This window comes from Stegodyphus dumicola, chromosome 1 (assembly GCF_044657685.1).
Source record: "Stegodyphus dumicola isolate Sdum_Otavi_A_Nest chromosome 1, ASM4465768v1".
In the NCBI taxonomy this organism is placed as follows: Eukaryota; Metazoa; Arthropoda; class Arachnida; order Araneae; family Eresidae; genus Stegodyphus; species Stegodyphus dumicola.
In genome coordinates, this window is record NC_140768.1 from 84,997,239 (window position 1) to 85,018,958 (window position 21,720).

The window sequence follows — 21,720 nt, forward strand, 5'->3', positions numbered from 1 at the left end:
AACTACCTGCAAGTAGAGTGATTCCAAGTAGAACCTTTTCAAAGGTTGGCGTTGATTATGCCGGCCCATTTTCTGTGAAAATGAAAAGGGGAAGAGGTATAAGACCAATTAAATGTTATGTGTGTATTTTAGTTTGTTTAGCTACAAAGGCTATCCATTTAGAGATTGCTAGCGACTTATCAAGTGAAGCATTCCTAGCTGCTCTAAAACGATTTGCTTCGAGGAGAGGAAAACCTCAAGAAATAAGAAGTGATTGTGGAACTAATTTTATAGGTTCAAATAAAATCCTCAAGGAAGCAGTTTCATCTGTCCAGTCAACCTCAGAATTTCAAAGGTGGTTAGCAAATGAAAACATAAGGTGGATATTCAACCCGCCAGCTGCTCCACATCATGGTGGTATATGGGAGGCAGCTGTTAGATCTATGAAGCTGCATCTAAAGAAATGTGTTGGAACTCAAATTTTGACTTATGAAGAGTTTCTAACTCTAATTGCACAAATTGAAGCATGCTTAAATTCGAGGCCAATAACACCGGTCTCCAGTGATCCCAATGATTTGACAGCTTTGACTCCTGGACACTTTATTATAGGGACTTCTTTAACAGCTGTTCTGGAACAAGATTTAACCGAAGTACGAGTGTCTCCATTGCAAAGATGGCAACTAACACAGCAGATGTTCCAAGGGTTTTGGAAACGGTGGTCTAAAGAGTACCTGTGCCAACTACAGCAGCGTAGCAAATGGAGACAGCCTAGCAGAAATATTCGTCTAAATGACTTGGTTCTCATTAAAGAAGATAATATGCCTTCATTACGTTGGAAACTCGGGCGAGTAATAGAAGTGTTTCCTGGAAGAGACAATAATGTCCGAGTAGTTAGACTAAAAACTGTGCACGGGGACATTAAACGTCCTATTACCAAACTGTGTCTTTTACCAGTTGAAGAACATTAACTTAAGTGTTTGGTTTATATTGAATATGTTTTATTATTTTCATTTCTTATTGTACTAATAATTATATTTGTTTGTTCTAGTTTAACCCTCATAGTTAACGTTTCAATATAGTAAGATATAAGATGGTAAGTGTAGATTGGTAAGTGTAACATGTAATTTTATACTTTTTGAAGGTTTTTGTATGTTTTCAGTTTCTATATTTTTCAATTACTTGTTTGCATATATTGAAGATTGTATTAAGATGAATGTAATTCATCGAGGGGGGGGAGGATGTTTTGGCCTCCTCGGTGATTGCGGTGATTTGTGCCCAGAGGGCGCACCGCACAAAAAGTTAGTTGCGTTACAGAACGTAAGGGAAGCGGACACGCCAAAATGTCGGGCGTAGTACCGCTAATTGAGGTAATTGCATCGTATCTGTCAGGTGGCAGAAAACTAGTATGATGTATCAATTCACATGCCAGGTGGCAGAATATGTCTATCATGTACATGCCAGGAGGCATAACGCTTGTAAATAATGCCAGGTGGCATACGACTTGTAAATAAATTGTAAATAAATGTACAGTAAAATATCTTGGTGCAATAGATCAAGGAACAAGCATCAACAACCTTCTGATCATTTGGATACGTACAAGTATCATTAACAATCCCAAATGCATTTTAGAAATAGTTATGTGTGACAGCAAATGATAAAAACAATTATTCTTAATTATAAGGTCCTACGTTACATTCTGATGTTAAAAACCAGAGTTCCTTAATAGGGTTCCCAGAGAAATTGCGAGAAGTTCCGAGAAAAAGTAGTCTTGAATAACCTAATTATATATAAATGTTAATGAACGGGTTTTTAAGACATGAATATCATTTGAAGAATTCCACAAAAATTAAAACACTGATATACATTGATATACATTCTTCATTTTTAGTCATTTCATTTTTCGTGTTCTAATTTATGCTGCCGCAATATTAATATTTCACACTACTTTGCAGTCTGTTGTTCTTGAGAACTGTTGCCATTCTGAAGATCTTTATCTTTCAAATTACAAAAAAGCACTGTCATTATAACGAGCTGGGAGTTTTAATATACTATTTATGCATTTATCTCTTATATCTTCATTTTGTATGCATTAGAAACATCTACAGCCCAAACCTTTCTATTTTTAGGCCATATTAGGTTACGTTATCAGACTACCATTCATCATTTAATCCAGTGTGGTCCAACCTTTAGTTACCCGAGGGCCAATAAAACCTTAGTATACGAAAGTGAGGGCCAGAGACATTAAAGAAAGAAAATGAATTACATATAAATCACTAGTTTAATATGTCACTTTGCTTTACAGTCTAGAACTCAATGTGTTGATTGGCACTGCTTTTTTTGGTACAAGTTTATCAATGTCCACTGTAATTTCAATAAGGCAAAGTTTCAAGCTCGATTCCAGTGAAGCACTTTCAATGCGATTTCTGCTTTTTTGATTTAATTTGTTTGACAGCAGAAAAAGCGCTTTCACACACATATGTACTGCCAAACAGCCATAACATTTGCAAAGAGAATTTATGCAGTTTGGGAAAACTTTTTTTAGAAATCAGTTTTTAGAAATGTTTAGTGACATCACACCTTTTAATCTCGTAGAATGCATCTGCATGAAGTTCACAAATTTCCATTTGAAAGTCGCGCTTACTTCAATCTCCATGGGGTTGTTTAACAATGAAAGTTTTGTTTTTAGAGAGTCAAAATCCTGGAATCTGTCCTGGAACTCTCTCTTGATATCAGTAATTACGTCATGAAACATACTAAAATTTGTGTCATTTTCTTCTTTCAGCTGCTGACAAAATGGGAAATGTGCCGTTTTAATTGCCTTCAGTGCAATTTGCATTACATTAAGTTTTTTGCGAAAGCCTTCAATCCGTCCATAAAGTTATGATATATTTTGTTTTCTGCCTTGTAGTTTCAAGTTTGCAGCATTTAGATGGGATGTTAAATCTGTCAGAAAAACAAGATTATTTAAAAACTGGATTTCTTCCAATTGTTCTTCATACTCATGCCAGATATTTTCTTTTTTGAGGAAAGCAAAAATTTTATTCTTCAACCCAAAACACTGTTGCAGACAATTTCCAGCACTTAGCCAGCGCACTTGACAGTACAATGAAAGTCACCATATTCAGCATCCAAATTGTCCACAAATGCAACGAATGTTCTGTGTCTCTGGGCTTTGCCTCCCTTTATTAAATTTACAATATATACAACGGTTTTCATTGCCTCCCTGAGCCTTATAAGTTTTCCACAGAGAGCCTGCTAGTGAATAATGCAGTGGAAAAACAAACAAACTATTCCTTTTTCTTTACATAGTCCTACTCACCCAGTTCTTTGACCAACCATTGCTTCAGCTCCATCTGTTACAACGCCAGAGCACTTCCCGAAACCCCCATATTTAGAAATGACATTATCCAGTGCGTTGAATATATCAATACCTTTGGTGCTAGTTTCTAGTGATTTTAATTCCAACAGTTCTTCATGAATTTCCAATTTTTCATTTATTTTTTTCACAAAGATAAAAAGCTGGCTGGTGTCAGCTATATCTATGCTGACATCTAGAGCTAGAGAAATGCCCTTGAGAGTATCTGAAACTTCATTACCCACATCGTTAATTCTTCTACTTTGGGACAAGGACACTGTTTCAAAATTTCTAGCTATCTTATTATGTCTAAATGAAGATGTCATTTTTATAGTACATCTTTTAGTAAACTCACCATCCCTTGGAGACCTTTTACTTTATAATTACTTTTTACTTTACAATTTATTCTGTTTATTATTATTCAAAGCAGTAAGAAGGGTCTTTTGTTTTCTAAATATTTAATTAACATTTTCTTTTTCCAGTAAGAAGTGCTAGTGCCAACAAAATGAATAAGAGGGCCGCGGGTTGGACCACGCTGATTTAATCTAACGCAGTCTGACCAATTTCAAATTTCGCGATCTGTTAACATTCCACGCAGCATAAATTTCCCCTCTTTCAAATTAACATTTTTTATAGCAAAAACAGCGGTCAAAAACAATATGCGTCTTTCTTAATAACATTATTAACGTTTTTACCGTCAGTATATCTAAATGAGAAATTCCATATATTACCATATATTTAATTCCACATATTACACACTTCAGTTTAAAAAGCTTATTATTGTAACGGTGTTGTCCACAGTACTTTCACCACCAAATCACTCACAGTTTCAGTTGGAGTCGAATTAAAAAATACTTGACCACTTGCACTGTTTGTATCGTGCAAGTGGCTTTGCTTGCAAATAAATTAAAATGCAATAATATCGGATTTTTAATGTTCTATCTCATCTACATTTTTTTTCTCTATTTTAAAAGGGAAATATTTATCTGTATAATTGAATTGCGGATATCAGTTTTATGATATGAAATTTCTAAAAATAATTTTAAATAGATTTTTGACATATCAACTAGACTTTGCATATTGTATCATAATTCTTATCATATCAATTAGTCTGAAGCCGATTCCGTAGCGTCAAGGTTAGCATTAATAGTGCGTTTTTATTTGTATCTATTTATACTCTTCAGGGTGCTAATTGTGAATAAGATTTACTGTTAATTATAGTAATGATTTTAATTTATTTAGAAGTTTCATAAAGAAATTTTACCAAGGAAAAAATAAAAATACTCGTATTAGCTTCTAGAAAATTTGTAAATATTTTAAACAAAGTGGGATTTATGAATACCTGATTATACTTTGTAAAACAATTAAAAAACAAATCTTCGATATGCTTATAATAATCCGTTGAAACTTCTAAACAAAATGGAATTTTGAACATCTGCTAGGCTTTATAAAGCATTGAAAATGAAAAGTAAGTTTTTTATCAGCTATTTGGGAAAATTTTAAAAGAAATGGAATTTGCAGATAACCAATGAAGTTTTATAAAGCAATCAATTCTTTAAACAATCAATAATTTTGATAAGTTTAAAGAAATTTGTGAACGTTTTCAACGTCACAATGAGTCTTAAAAACCCTAGTAATATTAACTTAGGAAATTACTACAAAATTTCTATCCTGTAAGACAAGCACATCAGTAACCGGTTTAATTCTTCATTTAAATAGGTTAAATACATTTTATTTTTAACTCAATAAAATTTATTAACTTTATGCTTTCAGTACGAAACTTTACATGTTATACAAGATTCAGGAATATATATACATACATTAATTTCTTTCTTTCAAATTAAAATTACGATTTTCTCTCGGTTGGGCTAATCAAATTTTATTCTTCACAATTGAAATTAGTTTCTAAACACTGCCACAATTTTTTGTGACAGAAAATTTGGGATACAGTTTAATTACATGGAATAAAATAAAGTGAATAAACAGAGGACTTTTTGAAAAGTCAAATATATAAAGCAATAAGAGTACAAAAACAAGAAGTTCATATCATAACCAATAAAAACATATAATTAAAATACGTAAATAAACATAATTTGTATTAAATATGACCAATGGATAAATGTATAACGGTACTGACCTAAGTAATGTATAATAACAGTATAAGTATAATAAGAACTGGAATTTAAATTCTCTCCATCAAACTGTTGCTAAATATTATATAAATGAAACTTACTCCGGTAATAAACTTTTAAAAGCAAATTTTTGGAATTTTCTCAAACTATTTTAATTAGAATCAAACAAATCAAAAAATTGAGTTCAGCCAAGATTTCTATGCAAACATAGTCAATATAATATACAGATCTATGTCAACATAAGAAATTTATTATCCATATTGATAGACAATATTAATGCTCTCTAACGCAAGACCAGATAGTGTTTAGCATTATATTATATTATAATAGAATTTTAAAAAATCATTCGTTAAAAGAAAATCATTTTCTTCACTAAAAATTAACGAAGATGATTTTTTTAATTCTTTCCTATTACTCAGTTATCTTTAAACGATTAGGAAAAACTCAAATGCTAATAAGCCACCTTTTAACACTGTTTTGAATATTTGGTGTACAGTGAGCAGTAATTAGCGGAAATCCAAAACTTTCATGATACCCACTGAACACAATACTCCCACTAATTTAACTATCACACTGGTTAAGCAATCGATCAGCTCGAAACGTAATTAGCAACCAACATCAACGTTTTATACGTAAGTTCAGAGCGAAGCCATATTCATTCATACCATTTCGAGTAATTCTGAAATTAATAATATTCGTTCCCTAATCTAATTATGTGAACTTTAATTAATTAGACTAATTAATTAGATTCGTTAATTAATTAGATTAAATCATACCAGTAAAGCACACTAGGGCTATCTACTGAGAGTAGTAGGGTTATTTACTGAGAGTAGCACATTTAATATTCAGCCCGATAGATTGCTTAAAATTATGCAATTATTCGCAAATATTTCTGTGACTTTATGCGCAAATGTTTTTCGTGTTACAGAATATTTAATGTACGTCGTCATTTTTTTAAAGTTTTTAAGAGGAACTATTACCAAAACAAGGAATGTATGACCCCCTTGAGTACAAAAGTTACCGACATTTTGAGAATTGCCCACCTTAATACTCTCTTCTCTTTACGTCAAGAGCTTCTACAGCTGAATCTTAGCTGAGTTCCAACTGATTTTACTTTCCTACGCTGTTTCGGTTATTTATATAATCAATATTTATCAATTCCTTAACTACTTTAAGGCTTAACGTGTTTTTTTACAAAATGCAAAACTAAAAATTGTTATTATTACTATTATTATTATGATTAAGTATCTTCGAGAATATATAAATCAAATTTATTTTTGAGTCATCATTCGACACATAAATAAATAAAAGCGGAAGAATTATATTTATTCCTCTTTCCAATAATTTTAAAGGCTATATGATTTGAATTGTATTCTTTATGAGCCTTCAATGTATTATATAATTCAGTTTTAAGGCCCACCTCTAAGAGATTAGCAAATGTCGGCAATAATAGTGCATACGCCACAGATAAAAATTACATGTTCTCTAAATAGTGCGAAATCAATCTATGGCTGTACGCACGTGTTTTGTTTTATGATTATTTCATTAATTTTCAACAATTACCGAAATCTTTTAGTGTACCCTGCAAATTCTTCATTTTTCTTGCTATAATGTGTTGCATTTCGAAATTCATTCAAAACTATGTTATAGATATATTTTTTATTGATTACAGTAAAAGATATTTTAAGCGACATATAATTGTTTTGCCTCAAATGAAAGGTATTTTAATCCTGCTCAAATTTAAACGCTTTAGATCTATCAATAACATTCCAAGTTAAATTAGTTATTTAAATCAATTCAGAATGCATAAAATTTAAATAAAATATTTAATAAGCTATCAAATACGGTTCTGAATGTTTTTGATGACTATTACTTCACTATGGTGCGCAAAATAAAAGAAGAAATTAAAACACTTATGACAAAAAATGCAGAAGTGAGAAACATATACTTTTTTTTCCTTTCATTTTTCTCTAAACTATCGTCATATTTTGATAAGATTTTATAAAACTTTCATTTTGAGATTTAAGGATTTTATGAAAAGCTTAAGTTAAAGTAGTCAGATTTAAAAAACTGCAGAAGACAGAAAATTATAACTAATTTTTAAATACGAGTATTTCTGCAAAAGTTAAAATTTTTTTTTAAAGGTGAAACATTTATATATTCAAATTCATCAATTTCCGATATCAGAACTTCATTATTGGATACTTCATTAAAATTAAAATAATTTTTTTTTCCGTTGGCACAATACATTTTAATATATTGTAGATTACTAGGTTTTCTAATTTTTGATATGCCGTTGATATTTTAAGTAGATATATGAAAATATCCTTTTCGTTAATCATGAGAGTTCTTAATGTAATAAGCTTTATTTAATTAAGACACAATAACACGCCGAATAAATACTAATTCAGAAGTCAAACAACAAAAATCAGCGTTATATTTACAAAATATTCACAGGACTAGTTTCGATGGTTTCACCGAACCACCATCTTCAGCTGCAAAACCGCAAATGAACCAGATAGGAAATAATGATTAGATAAGATAAGAAAGCCTGGACAAGAATAAGCAAGTGGCGCCATCTGTTGGTGAAACCAGAACTAAAAAATAATTTCTTTAAAGGCCGAAGGCAAATTTGGATTGGAATTAGGATCGTTAACTAGAACAGAAAGATTTTTATGAATGTGAAATGCCTCTAGAAAATCCAGTTCTCCAATGGAAGATGTTTTTTGAATAATTTTGGCAGCAGAAAAACTGAAAGTGTGGTTTTCGGACCAACAATGTTGAGCAACAGAAGACTTCTGTGTTTCCTTTTTTCTAACATATGCCTCATGTTCCTTGACGCGAAATTTTAAGGCTCTCTTAGTTTGGCCAATGTAAATTAAACCACACTGGCAAGGAATCCTATAATTACCCCAGGAATTCATATCCGGAATGGGGTCCTTGAGTATGGAACTCGGAATTTTATTGATGGGAGAATAAACAACCCAAAAGTTAAATTTCTGCAAAATATGTGCAACTTTATAGCTAATTGATGGAAAGAAGGGAATGACAACAGAATTTTTATAATCTCCTAAAACAAGAGTGTGCCTTTTAGTGTGTTGAGATGAGAATTTTTTAACTGCTTGATTAATAATGTTGGGTGGAAAGCTCCTGTCAATAGCTATTGCTTTTAAATAATTTAGTTCTTCATCAAGCGCTAGTTTGGAGGAGCAAACTTGAAGAGCACGGAAAACATAGGAATAAAATGAAGCTAACTTTTGTTTAGTCGGATGACATGATTTAAAGTGCGGTGGAAGGCAAACCGATGAAGGTTTACGGTAAACCGTAGTACTGAAGTTGGATGTGTTACGTGTGACCAGAATGTCGAGAAACGGAAGAGAATTGCAAGTCTCAAGTTCAAAAGTGAACTGAATAGCAGGATCAATAGAATTCATTGTTGAAAGAACTTTATTTAAATCATCTTTATTACCTTCAAACAGAGTAAAAGTATCGTCTACGTAGCGGAACCATGCCGGGAAGTTTAAAGTTTCAAACAATTTTGATTCATAATAATGCATGTAGATATCAGCCAGGATGGGACTGAGGGGGCTTCCCATGGCTAATCCCTCAGTTTGCTTGTAATATTTATTTTGGAAAACAAAATGTGTTTGTTTCAAACAGAGTTGAGTGAGAGAAATTAGCTCATCAATTTCGATGCAAGAGAAATGAAATTCGCGAAGTCTGGTTTCTAGACATCTTAATGCACCCTCCACTGGGACATTGGTGAATAATGATTTTACATCAAAAGAAACCATGAGTAAATTACTAGGAGAAATGTTTTTAACTTTTTTTACAAACTCTATTGAATTTTTTATGGTGTAAATGTTATTGTCTAATAGAGTTGAAAATCTAGAAACTAAATATTTAGCTAATGGATACGAGGCAGTACCTAAATTTGATACAATAGGGCGGAAAGGAATTTTATGAATTTTGGGAAGAGCATATAATCTGGCACAATTCGCAACAGTCGCAGTTTTTGTTTTTGACAAGTCCGAAGGTGAAGGATCTTTAGGGATCGGATTATATGGTCCTTTGTTTAAGAGTTTAGTGACACCATCGATGTAAGTGTTCCTATCCATGACGACTATCTGGCCACCTTTGTCGGCCTTTGAAATAATAATATCCGGGTTAGAATGAATTTCACGCAATGTAGCTCTTTCTCTCGCAGTTAGATTTGGTTTCAAAGGTTTATTATTGAATTTCACATTATGAGCGATAAGATGCATAATCATTTCTTTCTGTGAATCTGAAACTTTACTGAACTTGAAAGCTTTTTCGATAAGAGCCAAAATCTTTGGAATCGAGGGTTTACAGGTTTGTGAGAAGTTAACATTATATTTTAGAATTCTCTCTTGTTCTTCTGAAAGACTAATATTAGAAATATTAACTATTGGCTTGATGTTTACAATCGGAAGATTTTTTGAACTACTTGAACTGGAAGATTGTAAAACAAGTTTTTCGAATTTAACTGCAAGGGTGTTTTTATGACGGTTAACTGCATTCTCCGTTCTAGACCAAAACTTCTGTTCAAGGGCAGTGAATTTTGGATATGATTTAGCGAGTTCCAGATGAAGCTTATAGAGTTCACGTTCAATTTTGGACAATTGTTGACGTGTATCCCTTATGACGGACCGAAGTAAAGCAAGCTTGCAATTTAACAGAATTCTTGAAACGCGACTCGAAGGTTTTTGATTAGATTTGATTTGAATAAAATTGGGGATCAATTTTTTACATTTACATTTAAGTAAAATGTCAAGATGATTCAGGAAATTTTGCCGTTTCAGGCGTAATTTAGTGAAACGATTAACGGATGAAGGCATGATAAACAATACGGAAAATCAAACTAAATTAACTAAACAATAATAAAGCACACACAAAACAGCAGAAAAATCCCTCACTGAAATTAATAGAAAACAAAACGTTTGTAAGCAAAATGCATGAAATCAGACAAGCAAAGCAAAATATCCAAATATACAAAATATAAACATAACTTGAAAATTGCAAAAAAGTACTTACCGAAACTCACGCAATCACAAAATGGCGGCCACACCACGTGCAAAAAAGAAAGCAAAAAATAAGCCTGTTTGGGGCTTCTATAATTAAGACACAATAACACGCCGAATAAATACTAATTCAAGCTTTCTTATCTTATCTAATCATTATTTCCTATCTGGTTCATTTGCGGTTTTGCAGCTGAAGATGGTGGTTCGGTAAAACCATCGAAACTAGTCCTGTGAAAATTTTGTAAATATAACGTTGAATTAAGCTTTATTTAAATAACTGGATTATCTTAATAGATAAAAACATAATTTTAAAACTTACTGATTAGTGCCTTTTTAATAATATTTGAAGTTTAATAACTTTAATAACTTCATTTTTGAACTCTTCGAAAGACTTTTATGGTCTGTTAAGTTATACAAATTTTTTGCTGCATTTCATTTAAACTTATTTCCTCGAATTTCATTAGCAATATATTTCTCATTCAATTAATTCCATTCTCACTTCGCGGCAAAGCAAAAATACATAAAACTCAAAACATCTTCATTAAAAATTATAAAATACAGAAAAACATAAAATACCAAAGACAGTTAAGAGAGTTAATTTTTTTAACAATTAAAATTAGAGTTTGTACATAAAAACAAGCAATTCGGCTAGAGGTCAAGAAGGCAGATTTTTCGGTACACTAAATTGAAAGTTTACTTTTAGTTCCAGTCGGCAAAAAAATACCAAAGGTACAAAAAAACTGACTTAATTCACTATTCTACTGAGTTTCAAATGTAAACAAATGGCTGTTCGTTAGGCTTACCTCCCCACTTAAAACTTTTATATTGTTGATAACTATTGCAGAACTATTGCACGTACATTGACAAAAGACATAAAAACCTTAACCGGAACACAAAAACCATATAATTCCATCACTTTTAAAGCAAAAAATGCACAATTTAGCAAGATATATGAACAAAAAAATTAAGTTCACAGAGCCAGGTAACAGAGAGGGAATGTACATGGCGTAGTCGATTGCAAAGAAAAAGGAAAGCGCACAATCGTTCTTGAGTTATGCGAGATATATACATAACGTACGTAAAGATATTTTTTTTCCTTGACGTCTGTACGTAAGTGCGCACAGACGAAAAGAAAAAATATTTTCTGAACCCATTTTAAACCTATTTTACAGTGCTTTTTTGAAGAAACAGTCTTTTATGCTGTCTGCACGTACAGATGTCACGCAAAAACATCGTCCAAATGGTTTCGAGAGCGGTTGAAATATGGTGCCCGAAATTTTTCGTGATTACAATAGTTCCTTTACTCCATACAAAGAGCTAATTAATGTACAAATGTTTTTAATTCTTTCATATTACTCAATTTTCTTTAAACGATAAAAAATCAAATGCTAATAAGCCACCAACAGTGTTTTGAATATTTGATGTAGTAGTAACTATGGGAAATAGAGAATTTTCAGGAAATCCACTAAACACAATATTCACACTGGTCAAGCAATCGATCAAATTGAAACATAATTAGCAACCAACATCAACGTTTTATACAATTAATAAGTTCAAAGCGAAATTTTCACTCATACCACTTCGAGTAATTTCGAAATTAATAATATTCGTTCACATTTCGAAGTTAATTAATTAGATAAGTCATAACAATGAATCACACTAGGGCTATCTACTGAAAGCAGTAAATCTAATATTAATTTTTTTTAAAGAGGAACAGCACCCGCTATTACCAAAACAAAGAATGTATGTCCTTGAGTATAAAGCTTACCGACATTTCGAGAAATGTCCTTTTCAATTACTCTCTTCTCTTACGTCAACAACCTATAAAACTGAATCTTAGCTGAGGTCCAGCTGCGAATTTACTTTTCTGCGCTGTTTGTGTTACTTACATAATCTACATTCATCTATTCTCTGACTACTTTGAGCTTCAACGTGTTATATTTTTTCAGAATGCAGAATTAAAAACTGTTGTTATTATTACTACTAAGTATCTTCGAGAAAATTTAAATAAAACTTTTCTTCAGTCATCATTTGACACATAAGTAAATAAAAACGAAAGAATTATATTTATTTTTATTTTGAATTATTTTAAAAGCTATATGATTTGAATCGTACTCCCTATGAGCTTGGGATGTATTATATTTTAAGGCATAAGAGATAAGCGAATGTTGACAATAATAATGCATACGCCACACACAAAAATTACATATTCTCTAAACAGTGCGAAATAAATTAAATATTTGGAAAATAAAATTTCCTATTCTCTAAACAGTGCGAAATAAATTAAATATTTGAAAAATAAAAATTTCCTCTTTTTTTTTTTTTTTTTTTAAATCACATGAACATCTTCATACATTTTGATGCACTAAAACATTTGTAGCATTTCGCACAAGTTCACTCACTGTCTACTTTATTTTTTCTTTACACTATCTGTTATTTGCATTAAACCATTAGTCAATCTATAATCTGAAACCTTCAAGATTTTGAAAACATATAAAACTTACCTGAGTAAAATCGTTCACATAAAAGCCGTTTTCCAATCCGCAAAAAATACTGATAGGCAACAGCAGCAATTGGTAAGGATTTTTCAGAAGTTTCACCGCTGCTAGTACGCGATTTTTCACTTCTTGACATCCATCTTCTTCTCTGATGTCATTCTCTAACGGGTCCATGAAAAACGCTCCTAAAATTACTGCCACAATCCCCATTACTGAAAAAATACTGATTAAAAGGAATCTTTCGTGATCAGAAGGTGGAATTAGATTCGTATTGGTTTCATTAGACCTAAATTTTATTCCACAATGAGTCAAGAGTGAAAAGTTTTTTGAAGGTGGTACATGTTTATCCAAGCTGAGGACGAAATATGATATTGCATTTCCCCAGACTTGTATATTCTCTGAGAAAAAAACAAAAATGCCGAAAAAGAAAGCCCTTACGGTCTCCAGTTTTTCTTTCACGGTATGTTTGAAGCGCACTGCCATTTCGTCAGTATATACAGACTGAGCAGCGTTCATAGGACCAGAAGTCAGTCCCAACAATGCAGCGGCGGACAACATTGTGTCCCAACGTAAAATGAAATTTGATGCAATATATGGAACACTTACTAGCATAGCCAAGACGTACGTTTTTTTGGCACCAAATTTCGCTATGAGAATATCGGGTAGAACTATACACGAGAGCATTGAAAAGCCATACACGACAAGTTGAGAGTCAGGTCCCATGCCTTTAGCAGCGTTCATAGTACTCTGCAGATTTGCAAGAATAAAAAATCCGGTTAAGGACAAGAAGAAAGTGAAATTCATGACTAGGAAATTCTTAATTATTCTCTTTTTGCTCATATTTACCGAGGGCAGAACCGCTGGTTCTAGGCATGGGGATTCTTGATTAATACTGGGATTGACAATCAAACCTTCTTCATCTGATACATAATCTTCCTTAATTTTGTGAGCCATTCTGGATTATTTTTAATTATGAGTCAGCGGTTCAGAATATACACTCGAAATCGCACAACCAAAAATTTGATAAAATATCACAATACCAAAGCTACTCCATATAAAGCATAATTTCTATTTAGTAGCTAAGTTAACAATCAATAAAACAGCATTCACTCAGGCGTCGAAAGCGAAGCCATTTATGAAAGCATACGTGGAATCCTAACAGAAACGGCTTGCCAGACTGCAGTAAACTCGACTTCAAAACGAACAAACAAAAAAACTCCAAGTGACGTAATGCGGTGAAAGAACGACAAAGCGCTATCGCAAGTGCACACTTTTTCGACCTTGAGAAATGCAATTCACTCTGCGCCTGACAGGATTCGGATTGTGGAATATTATTCCCTCTCGCTTACTGGGTAGTAGAGAAATTATTATATTTAATTCCGAAAATAAAGCAAAACCTAGAGCATTTTATTGATGAACAAAGAGTAATGATCAAAAGCTAAGAAAATTTAGTTTAACGAAAGATATCATTCGAGTCACAAAACAGTTATCTAATGTTTCGGAAAGAATTATCATTGCGATAAAAAATAAAACCAGAGTGAAACTGCGCAACATGTACATACATATTCTTGACACATTTAATTTTATATTTGAAAGCATATACACTTTTATTGTATTTTCTTTCACAAATAGTTTTTACAATATGGTGCAGTTTCGAGATCCTCTCAGAAAAGTTAATACGTACAAATGTTTACTTATTGCAGGAAAAATATTTACTTGATCAATGCTAAATAACATATTTCCTTGAAGAAAATGAAAATTTGAAATATTTTATGAATATTTTTCCCCAACTCTTTTAAGATACATTACAGTTTCAAGATCCTGTTAAAACTGTACACATATGCACTCACTCACACACATACTATGTATATACGGGGTGTGTGAGTGTTTGTGTGTATGTGATGAAATTCTGGGCGTGTTATAATAATGATGCCAGTGCGTAAAGATACAGTCATGACCGGATATTTCAGTTCTTTATTTTGGCCTAGAGTTGTTAAATGAACGCATAATTACAACCGGCTAAAAATTTTTGCTTTTTTACCATCGCATATTATATGTGAAATTTGAGCATTAAATAAGAATTATGAAACAGGAATTAATTTTAAAAGATTACAGAAAGTTTTGCTATATTTAGAGAGGAAAAAGGAAATAGCTAAATTGAAGAAGGCTTTAAGGGGTGTTAGCAATTACAATAAAAGTTTTTATCTTACATAGTTAACAAAAACAAAACTAGATGAACAAATTTTAATACACAATCCACCACAAAGCACACATAAATGTAAAGTAATTAATAAAGATTTAGGTTTACTTATATAAGTGGAAAGTCATTTAGGTCATGAGAGTTCTTGTCAGTCACAGGCATAGAATAGAATTCATAGAAAAGTGAAAATGAATAAAAATGTAATAATTAGGAAAGGAGTAATAAAATATAAACATGCAAATAAAAATTAAAATACAAGACAAAATGGGAATAAAGAGATTAATAACAGGGAACCGTTTTAAATTCAATTTCATATTCATTTGCTTGGTGAATTTGACGTTTACTGCAACATTCACATCTGCATTTTTTTTTTTTTGGTTATGTTATTATTCTATTTTATCTATTATCTACTATCTATTATTATTTGTCTATTGTCTGTTTTCTACATTACTATCTTTCAACTTGAGTAATCTAACTTAAGTCTTTATATATATATTTAGAAATGATATATGTTTATCTGGCAAACAGCATATAATTTTTTATGCAAAAGACAAAATTCTAGAACCTTTTAATGAATTTTTTAAAAAATTTTTTTCCAAACACCAGTCTTAACTTTGCAATCTCAAGCTACATTCAGAACTATGGGTGAACTATGGTGTTTTGTTTTATGATCATTTCATTAGTTTTTAAGAATTTGATAATTAATAAATACGAATTACCGATATCTTTTAGCGTACCCTGCAATTTCTTTATTTTTCATACTATCAAGTGTTGCATTTTCAAAATGCATTCAAAACTATGTATAGATATATATTTTTTTATTTATTACAGTAAATTTCATTTTTTATCCGGCATATTAATGCTTTTGTCTCAATAAATGAAAGGTATTTTAATCCTGCTTAGATTTAAACTTGTTAGATCTATCAATAAGGTTCTAAATTAAATTGGCTATTTAAATAAATTCAGAATGCATAAAATTTAATTAAAGTATTTAATATGCTACCAAATACGTTTCTGAATATTTTTGATGACTGTTATTTCATGATGGTTGCCAATACAAATGAAGAAATTAAAACACTTATGACAAAAAATACAGAAGTGAGAAATATATACTTTACTTTTTGCTTTCATTTTCTCTAAACTATCGTCATATTGTGACAAGATTTTATAAAACTTTCATTTTGAGATTTAAGGATTTTATGACAAGCTTAAGTTAAAGTAGTCAGATTAAAAATTTGCAGATGACAGAAAATTATAACTTATTTTTAAATATTTCTGGAAAAGTTAAGATTTTTTTAAAAAGATGAAACAGTTATTTATTGAAATTCATCAAAATCCGATCTCAGAGTTTCATCAATGGATACTTCAGTAAAATTAAAATAATTCATTTTCCATTGGCATAATACTTTTTAAAATACTGTAGATTACTGGGTTTCTTCATTTTTGATAGACCGAAGATATTTTAAGTAGATACATGAAAATATCCTTTTCATTAATCATGAGAGTTCTTAATGCAATAAGCTTTAGTTAAACAACTGGATTATTTTAATAAATGAATCAATAATTTTGAAACTTACTGATTAATACCTTTCTAATAATATATGAAGTTTTGTAATTTTAATAACTTTGTATATGTAATTTTCGGAAGCCTTTTTTCCAATATAATAACCAGTATAACCAATACAGATATAGAGTATAGCTTTCCCCACTCGACATTTAGCGTTTCAGCCGTCGTAATAGATGAGTATTGGAAAATTACTATATTTTTATAAAAACTTAAATACATTATAAACAGCATTACATTCATAGTACGGGCAACAGCGCTTAAAAATGATCCAATAAAAGTGAAGTAAACAGCAAAATTACACAAAACACATAAAGAGTTTATATTATTTTGTTTTTAATCTGTTAATAAAATACTCTGACATATGATAATAAAAAATGTCTTGATGGAATTTCTTTATAAAAACCATATATTTTATCAACTACTTTACTATTATTTTTTTTAGAGAAAGAAGTACTACTATATGATGTATTATCGAAATGCAAGTGTTTAATAAACAGTAAGATTTAAATTTAAATATATCGCCACGTCTCGCTGTTGTAAATCTTGTATTCATTGCATGGATGAAAACATACGTTAAACAACAAATAACGGCACTTCCAATACAACATATGTTTATAATACGCTGATGCACTTTATTATAATCTACCACAGCGTTAGTATTCATAAATACAAATTTCATTTCGTTAACATTTCACACAAATGCTTTAAAGCGATTGTAAAAATTCAACTTTTAATCGAATTCAGAAACTAACGAAATACAATCTGTTTCTCGAAAAACCATTCTAACGAACTCAAGCTAAATTTCATTGTTGCAAGTATAATTTAGTCGTCTTAATATATAAAGATAAACACTTAGATCCAGGTTAACAATAGATGATCATCACATTTTCCAAGTAATAATACTTTACGTTTCTGATGACCAGTAGAGATCTAGCCTGAGACTTCCGCGTTTGTTAATTTTTGACTTTTCCTAGCTATATTTTCTCTCCTAATGCTTTTTCTAAATCCTAGGCATAGTTCTAGTCGTTGCGTTAATGCCTGGGTTTTTCACTATCATTGTATTTATTTATAAAAACTCTACCTGATTAATGTGATGGATTGTTAAAATTCATTATGGTGGTACGTTGCTTATAGCATATTCAGCAATTTCGAAACAATATACGTACTTCTTGATAAGATTTATAAGACATTTCTTACGCCATATCAGTTTTTAAATTGCTCTGCTATAAGATTTTTTCCAGTATAGTTCAATAATTATAACTGAGCTTCAATACGCTAAAACTAGACAGCAGGAAAAAAAATCGAGCGTTCGAAAATTTGACTTATTCGATAGAAATGTGAACATTGATTTCCGATGCACTTTGGTTTCTCCAAAGTTTCGATTTACCGCTGTTCGAGCAATCGAAGTCCAATACTTTTTTCACGTTACAAAAATATTATATCTTGAAACCTTCAGACCGTATACAACTCGCGTAGTTCTCTAAAGTATGTTTAATTCTTGCTTTTATAGCATTTCATCAGTGTTCTAATGAGAAAGACTTTTCGTTTTACTCATTTATTTATAATATTCATTAATATGCGTTTCTATAATATTTACTTAGTGTAAACGTTACATAGATATATGGAATGTATTTCCAAAATGATGACTATGAATTTTGTTCCTGTCATTCCATTAAATATATTAATCATAGGTGCTTAGTTCCAGGTAAAAGTTTCTTAGGATGCAAAATTTTATGAGAATAGTCTCTACACTGTACATAAGATGCCTTCTGTAAAAATAATATCTAATTTTTACATGGTGCTCAAAGTAAAACTTCCAGTTTACTAAATGTTTGTTTTATTTCTATTAGTGGAAAGAATAAATTCCGTATTTTTACGCGAAAAATATGGGAAGATATTCCTGAATGAATTTTTAAACATAAATTAGTTTTCAGTGCTTATTACAAACCTATATTCCCGATTCTTGAAGGAAAAAATTTAGACGCTATTTACAAACTGAAAGCTACTTATGTTGGCCCTTAAAGACTCATACTGAATAAAATAATATTTATGAATATATATATATAACTAGCTTTTCTTCCTGGTAAAAATGCTTACTGAGCGCTTTGCTGTGAATTTTGTAAGCAGATGCATGGCATATATTTTCGTTTTTAATTAATTTATGCATTATAATGTTTCACTTGTATAGGCATTAGGTTATTTTTGAAGCAGGAGAGATGAAAAAGGAGCAAATGCTCTGGGCGAGACTTGAACCTCTCGAATACGCGCCGAGCGTGCTGACCACTACACGAAGGCTGCTAAGAAGGCGGGAGAAATACCTTATACACTAATTAAATTTTTATTCTACAGAAGTCATAGAAAAAATTATTTTCTTTTTACTACACTCTCTCCACATCCTGTATTGACCTTACTTTAAGTGACTAGAACTTCGTGAATGGAAACATATATCTTTTAATAATACTTAAGAAAAATCCCATAATCAATCTTTACCGTTATTTGCACAACGTACAAATACAAAAAAACGGCAATACAGAACAGGCTTTTAATTAATTTTTACGTGTGATTTATTAAAGAGAAATAACATTTAATGCTTTAACACTTAACACAATGAGAACATAAAAACGCTTATTTAACCACAAGGGTAAATGGTAAAAATGTTATATGGTTTGACTTACTGTTAAATACTAGGCAACACACATTAAAAACATTAAGTATATATAGTTAAGCTCTTACCCTGTTGAAATCGCTCGAATAGAAAGAACTTTGCAGACCACAGAAGACGCTGATAGGCAACAGCAATAGCTGATGAGGGTTTTTTAAGTGCTTTACAGCAGCCGTGACACGGTGTTTCATCTCTTCACATCCATTTCCTTTTTTGATGTCGTTTTCCAGTGGATTCATAAACAGTCCTCCTAAACCTACGGCTATCATCCCCATCATTAAAAAGATACCAACCAAAAGAAATCTGCTTTCATCAGACGGCGGATTCAAGTTTCCATTTATTCCGTTTCCATCTTTGACAATAAAATTAATCCCGCAGTGATTCTGAATGGAAAAGTTGCTAGGAATGACAGCCTGTTTTCCCATGCTGAGTATTAAGTACGATATTGTGTTCCCACAAACTAGAGCACCTTCCACAAAAAACACAAAGACGCCAAAAAAGCATGCCATAACATTTTCCAGTTTAACGTTAACTGTCCTTTTAAAACGCTGAGCCATTTCGTCTGTATACACAGATTGTGACGTATTCAAAGGACCAGACGCTAATCCAAATAATGCAGCAGTAGTCATCATTGTGTCCCAACGCAAACTGAGATTGGATGCAATGTAGGGAACACTCAGGAGCATTGCGATGATATACGTCTTCTTGCTACCAATTTTCATTATGAAGATCTCTGGCAAAAATAAGCAAGATATCATAGAGAATGCATAGATAACAGCTTGAGAATCAGGCCCCATGCCTTTAGCTGCATTCATGGTGCTTTGGAGATCGGATAATGCCCAAAATCCAGTGAAGAAGAATAAATAACAGATGTTCATTATTAGGAAGTTTTTAACGATTCTTCCTCTTGTCATGTGCGATACATCTGACAAGCAGATATTTTTCACTTGAAGGTCCATTTTAGAAACTTACGTTAAAATTTCTTTTATAGATAGATCATTAGTAATTCAGCCAGCGTCTCAGGAAAGCGATGAATGTTTCGCCCATGCTATATTTCATCTAATGTTTTCTTTTAGCATAATATATATATATTGAAAGCAAAAGATTTTATGCGCATATGAAAAGCGAAAAGTAGCAGAATAATTCCTAAATGAAGTGTAAATGATATTAAAATGTTTAGAATGCAAAATAATAGTAAGCAGAAGGACCGTATGCTATCGGCAGAGTACACAAACTTTGTAATGTAGCTGTTGATTCTGTGAGATAAATGTTTTCTTATTTTATTTCACGCACCTGTCAACTTTCAAAGTTCAAGATTCGAGAGCCTCTTCCATCACGAAATTAGATAGTTCTTGATATATTTCTTCGATATAAGTATTATGATGTAATTCTTTTGTTTATACATATCGGTCAGAACACACATATATACATCTTATTGTTCTATCTATCATGTATAGGATAAAAGTTCTAACATGGAGCGAATTTCCACAATTATTCTTGAGAACTTTAGAGGATTCTAAGATTTTGCGAATATGAACTTAATTTTCTGCGTAATATAAAACAAATCCAAGAATTAAAAATTACCTTTTTTCTATTATTTAAGAATTTTTAAGAAGTACAAAACCTTACACAGAATTAATGAGGATATCTTGGCGTTTCATCTCATGAATTTTAAAAGTCATCTTAGCTTAAAGATCTCATTTCCTCAAATCAAGAACCAGAGGAATTTTGGAAAAATAAATAAATAAATAAATGTTAGGAAAAAAACATGCAGGTGAATCAAAGAATAGTTCGTGTTTAATTAAAAGAATAGCTTTTGTTTAATTAAAGAACACAATAATCTCATTATTATAAAGAAAATATTAAGATATATTTATATATGTTAGTTTTTCATTAAACTTTTTTGAAAATGAGAAGAGTTTTAATAGTAAATCCGGAAACATTCTAAAGTACAAATCTGCGAAATAACCATAAGCATTCGTAATTTATATAGTTTAAAAATAATTCTGCATGCTCCTCAATCAGCTTAAAGCCACCAACTTAATGTTTGATTAGAGCTAAGCCCAACATAGTGCCGTCGTAATAACTAATTCAAAAAACTCAAACTGTACTTAACTACCCAAAATTGAATCTAGTACTTCAGTTAATACCGAGAAAAATGATACTTTTTTAAAAAGTTGTTACAAAATTTTACAGCGAAAAATAATTTTAAAAGAAAAAAAAATTAAAACTTCTTAAATGCAGAAGGTGGACAATTCGGAAAGCCGAAAATATTTTGCTTTAAG

General features: G+C 31.2%; 2 protein-coding genes across 5 annotated transcripts in view; both read right to left on the reverse strand.

The window, feature by feature from the left end:
* LOC118196440 (N-acetylglucosamine transporter UNC93A-like) overlaps positions 1-21,720 on the reverse strand; it is a 116,073-nt gene that overhangs the window by 55,561 nt on the left and 38,792 nt on the right. The window contains exon 1 of one of the 4 annotated variants that reach the window (XM_035367915.2): positions 13,013-14,412. The exons of the other annotated variants lie outside the window; for them this stretch is intronic. Coding sequence (XP_035223806.1) covers positions 13,013-13,960 — 948 coding nt within the window. The 5' untranslated portion in view covers positions 13,961-14,412. Of the gene's footprint in view, positions 1-13,012; positions 14,413-21,720 lie in introns of those variants that run through there. 4 annotated transcript variants of the gene reach the window in all.
* LOC146999131 (UNC93-like protein) lies at positions 19,495-20,530 on the reverse strand. The gene has a single exon (XM_085812099.1). The coding sequence runs from the start codon at positions 20,392-20,394 to the stop codon at positions 19,495-19,497; it is 900 nt and encodes a 299-aa protein (XP_085668225.1). The 5' UTR covers positions 20,395-20,530.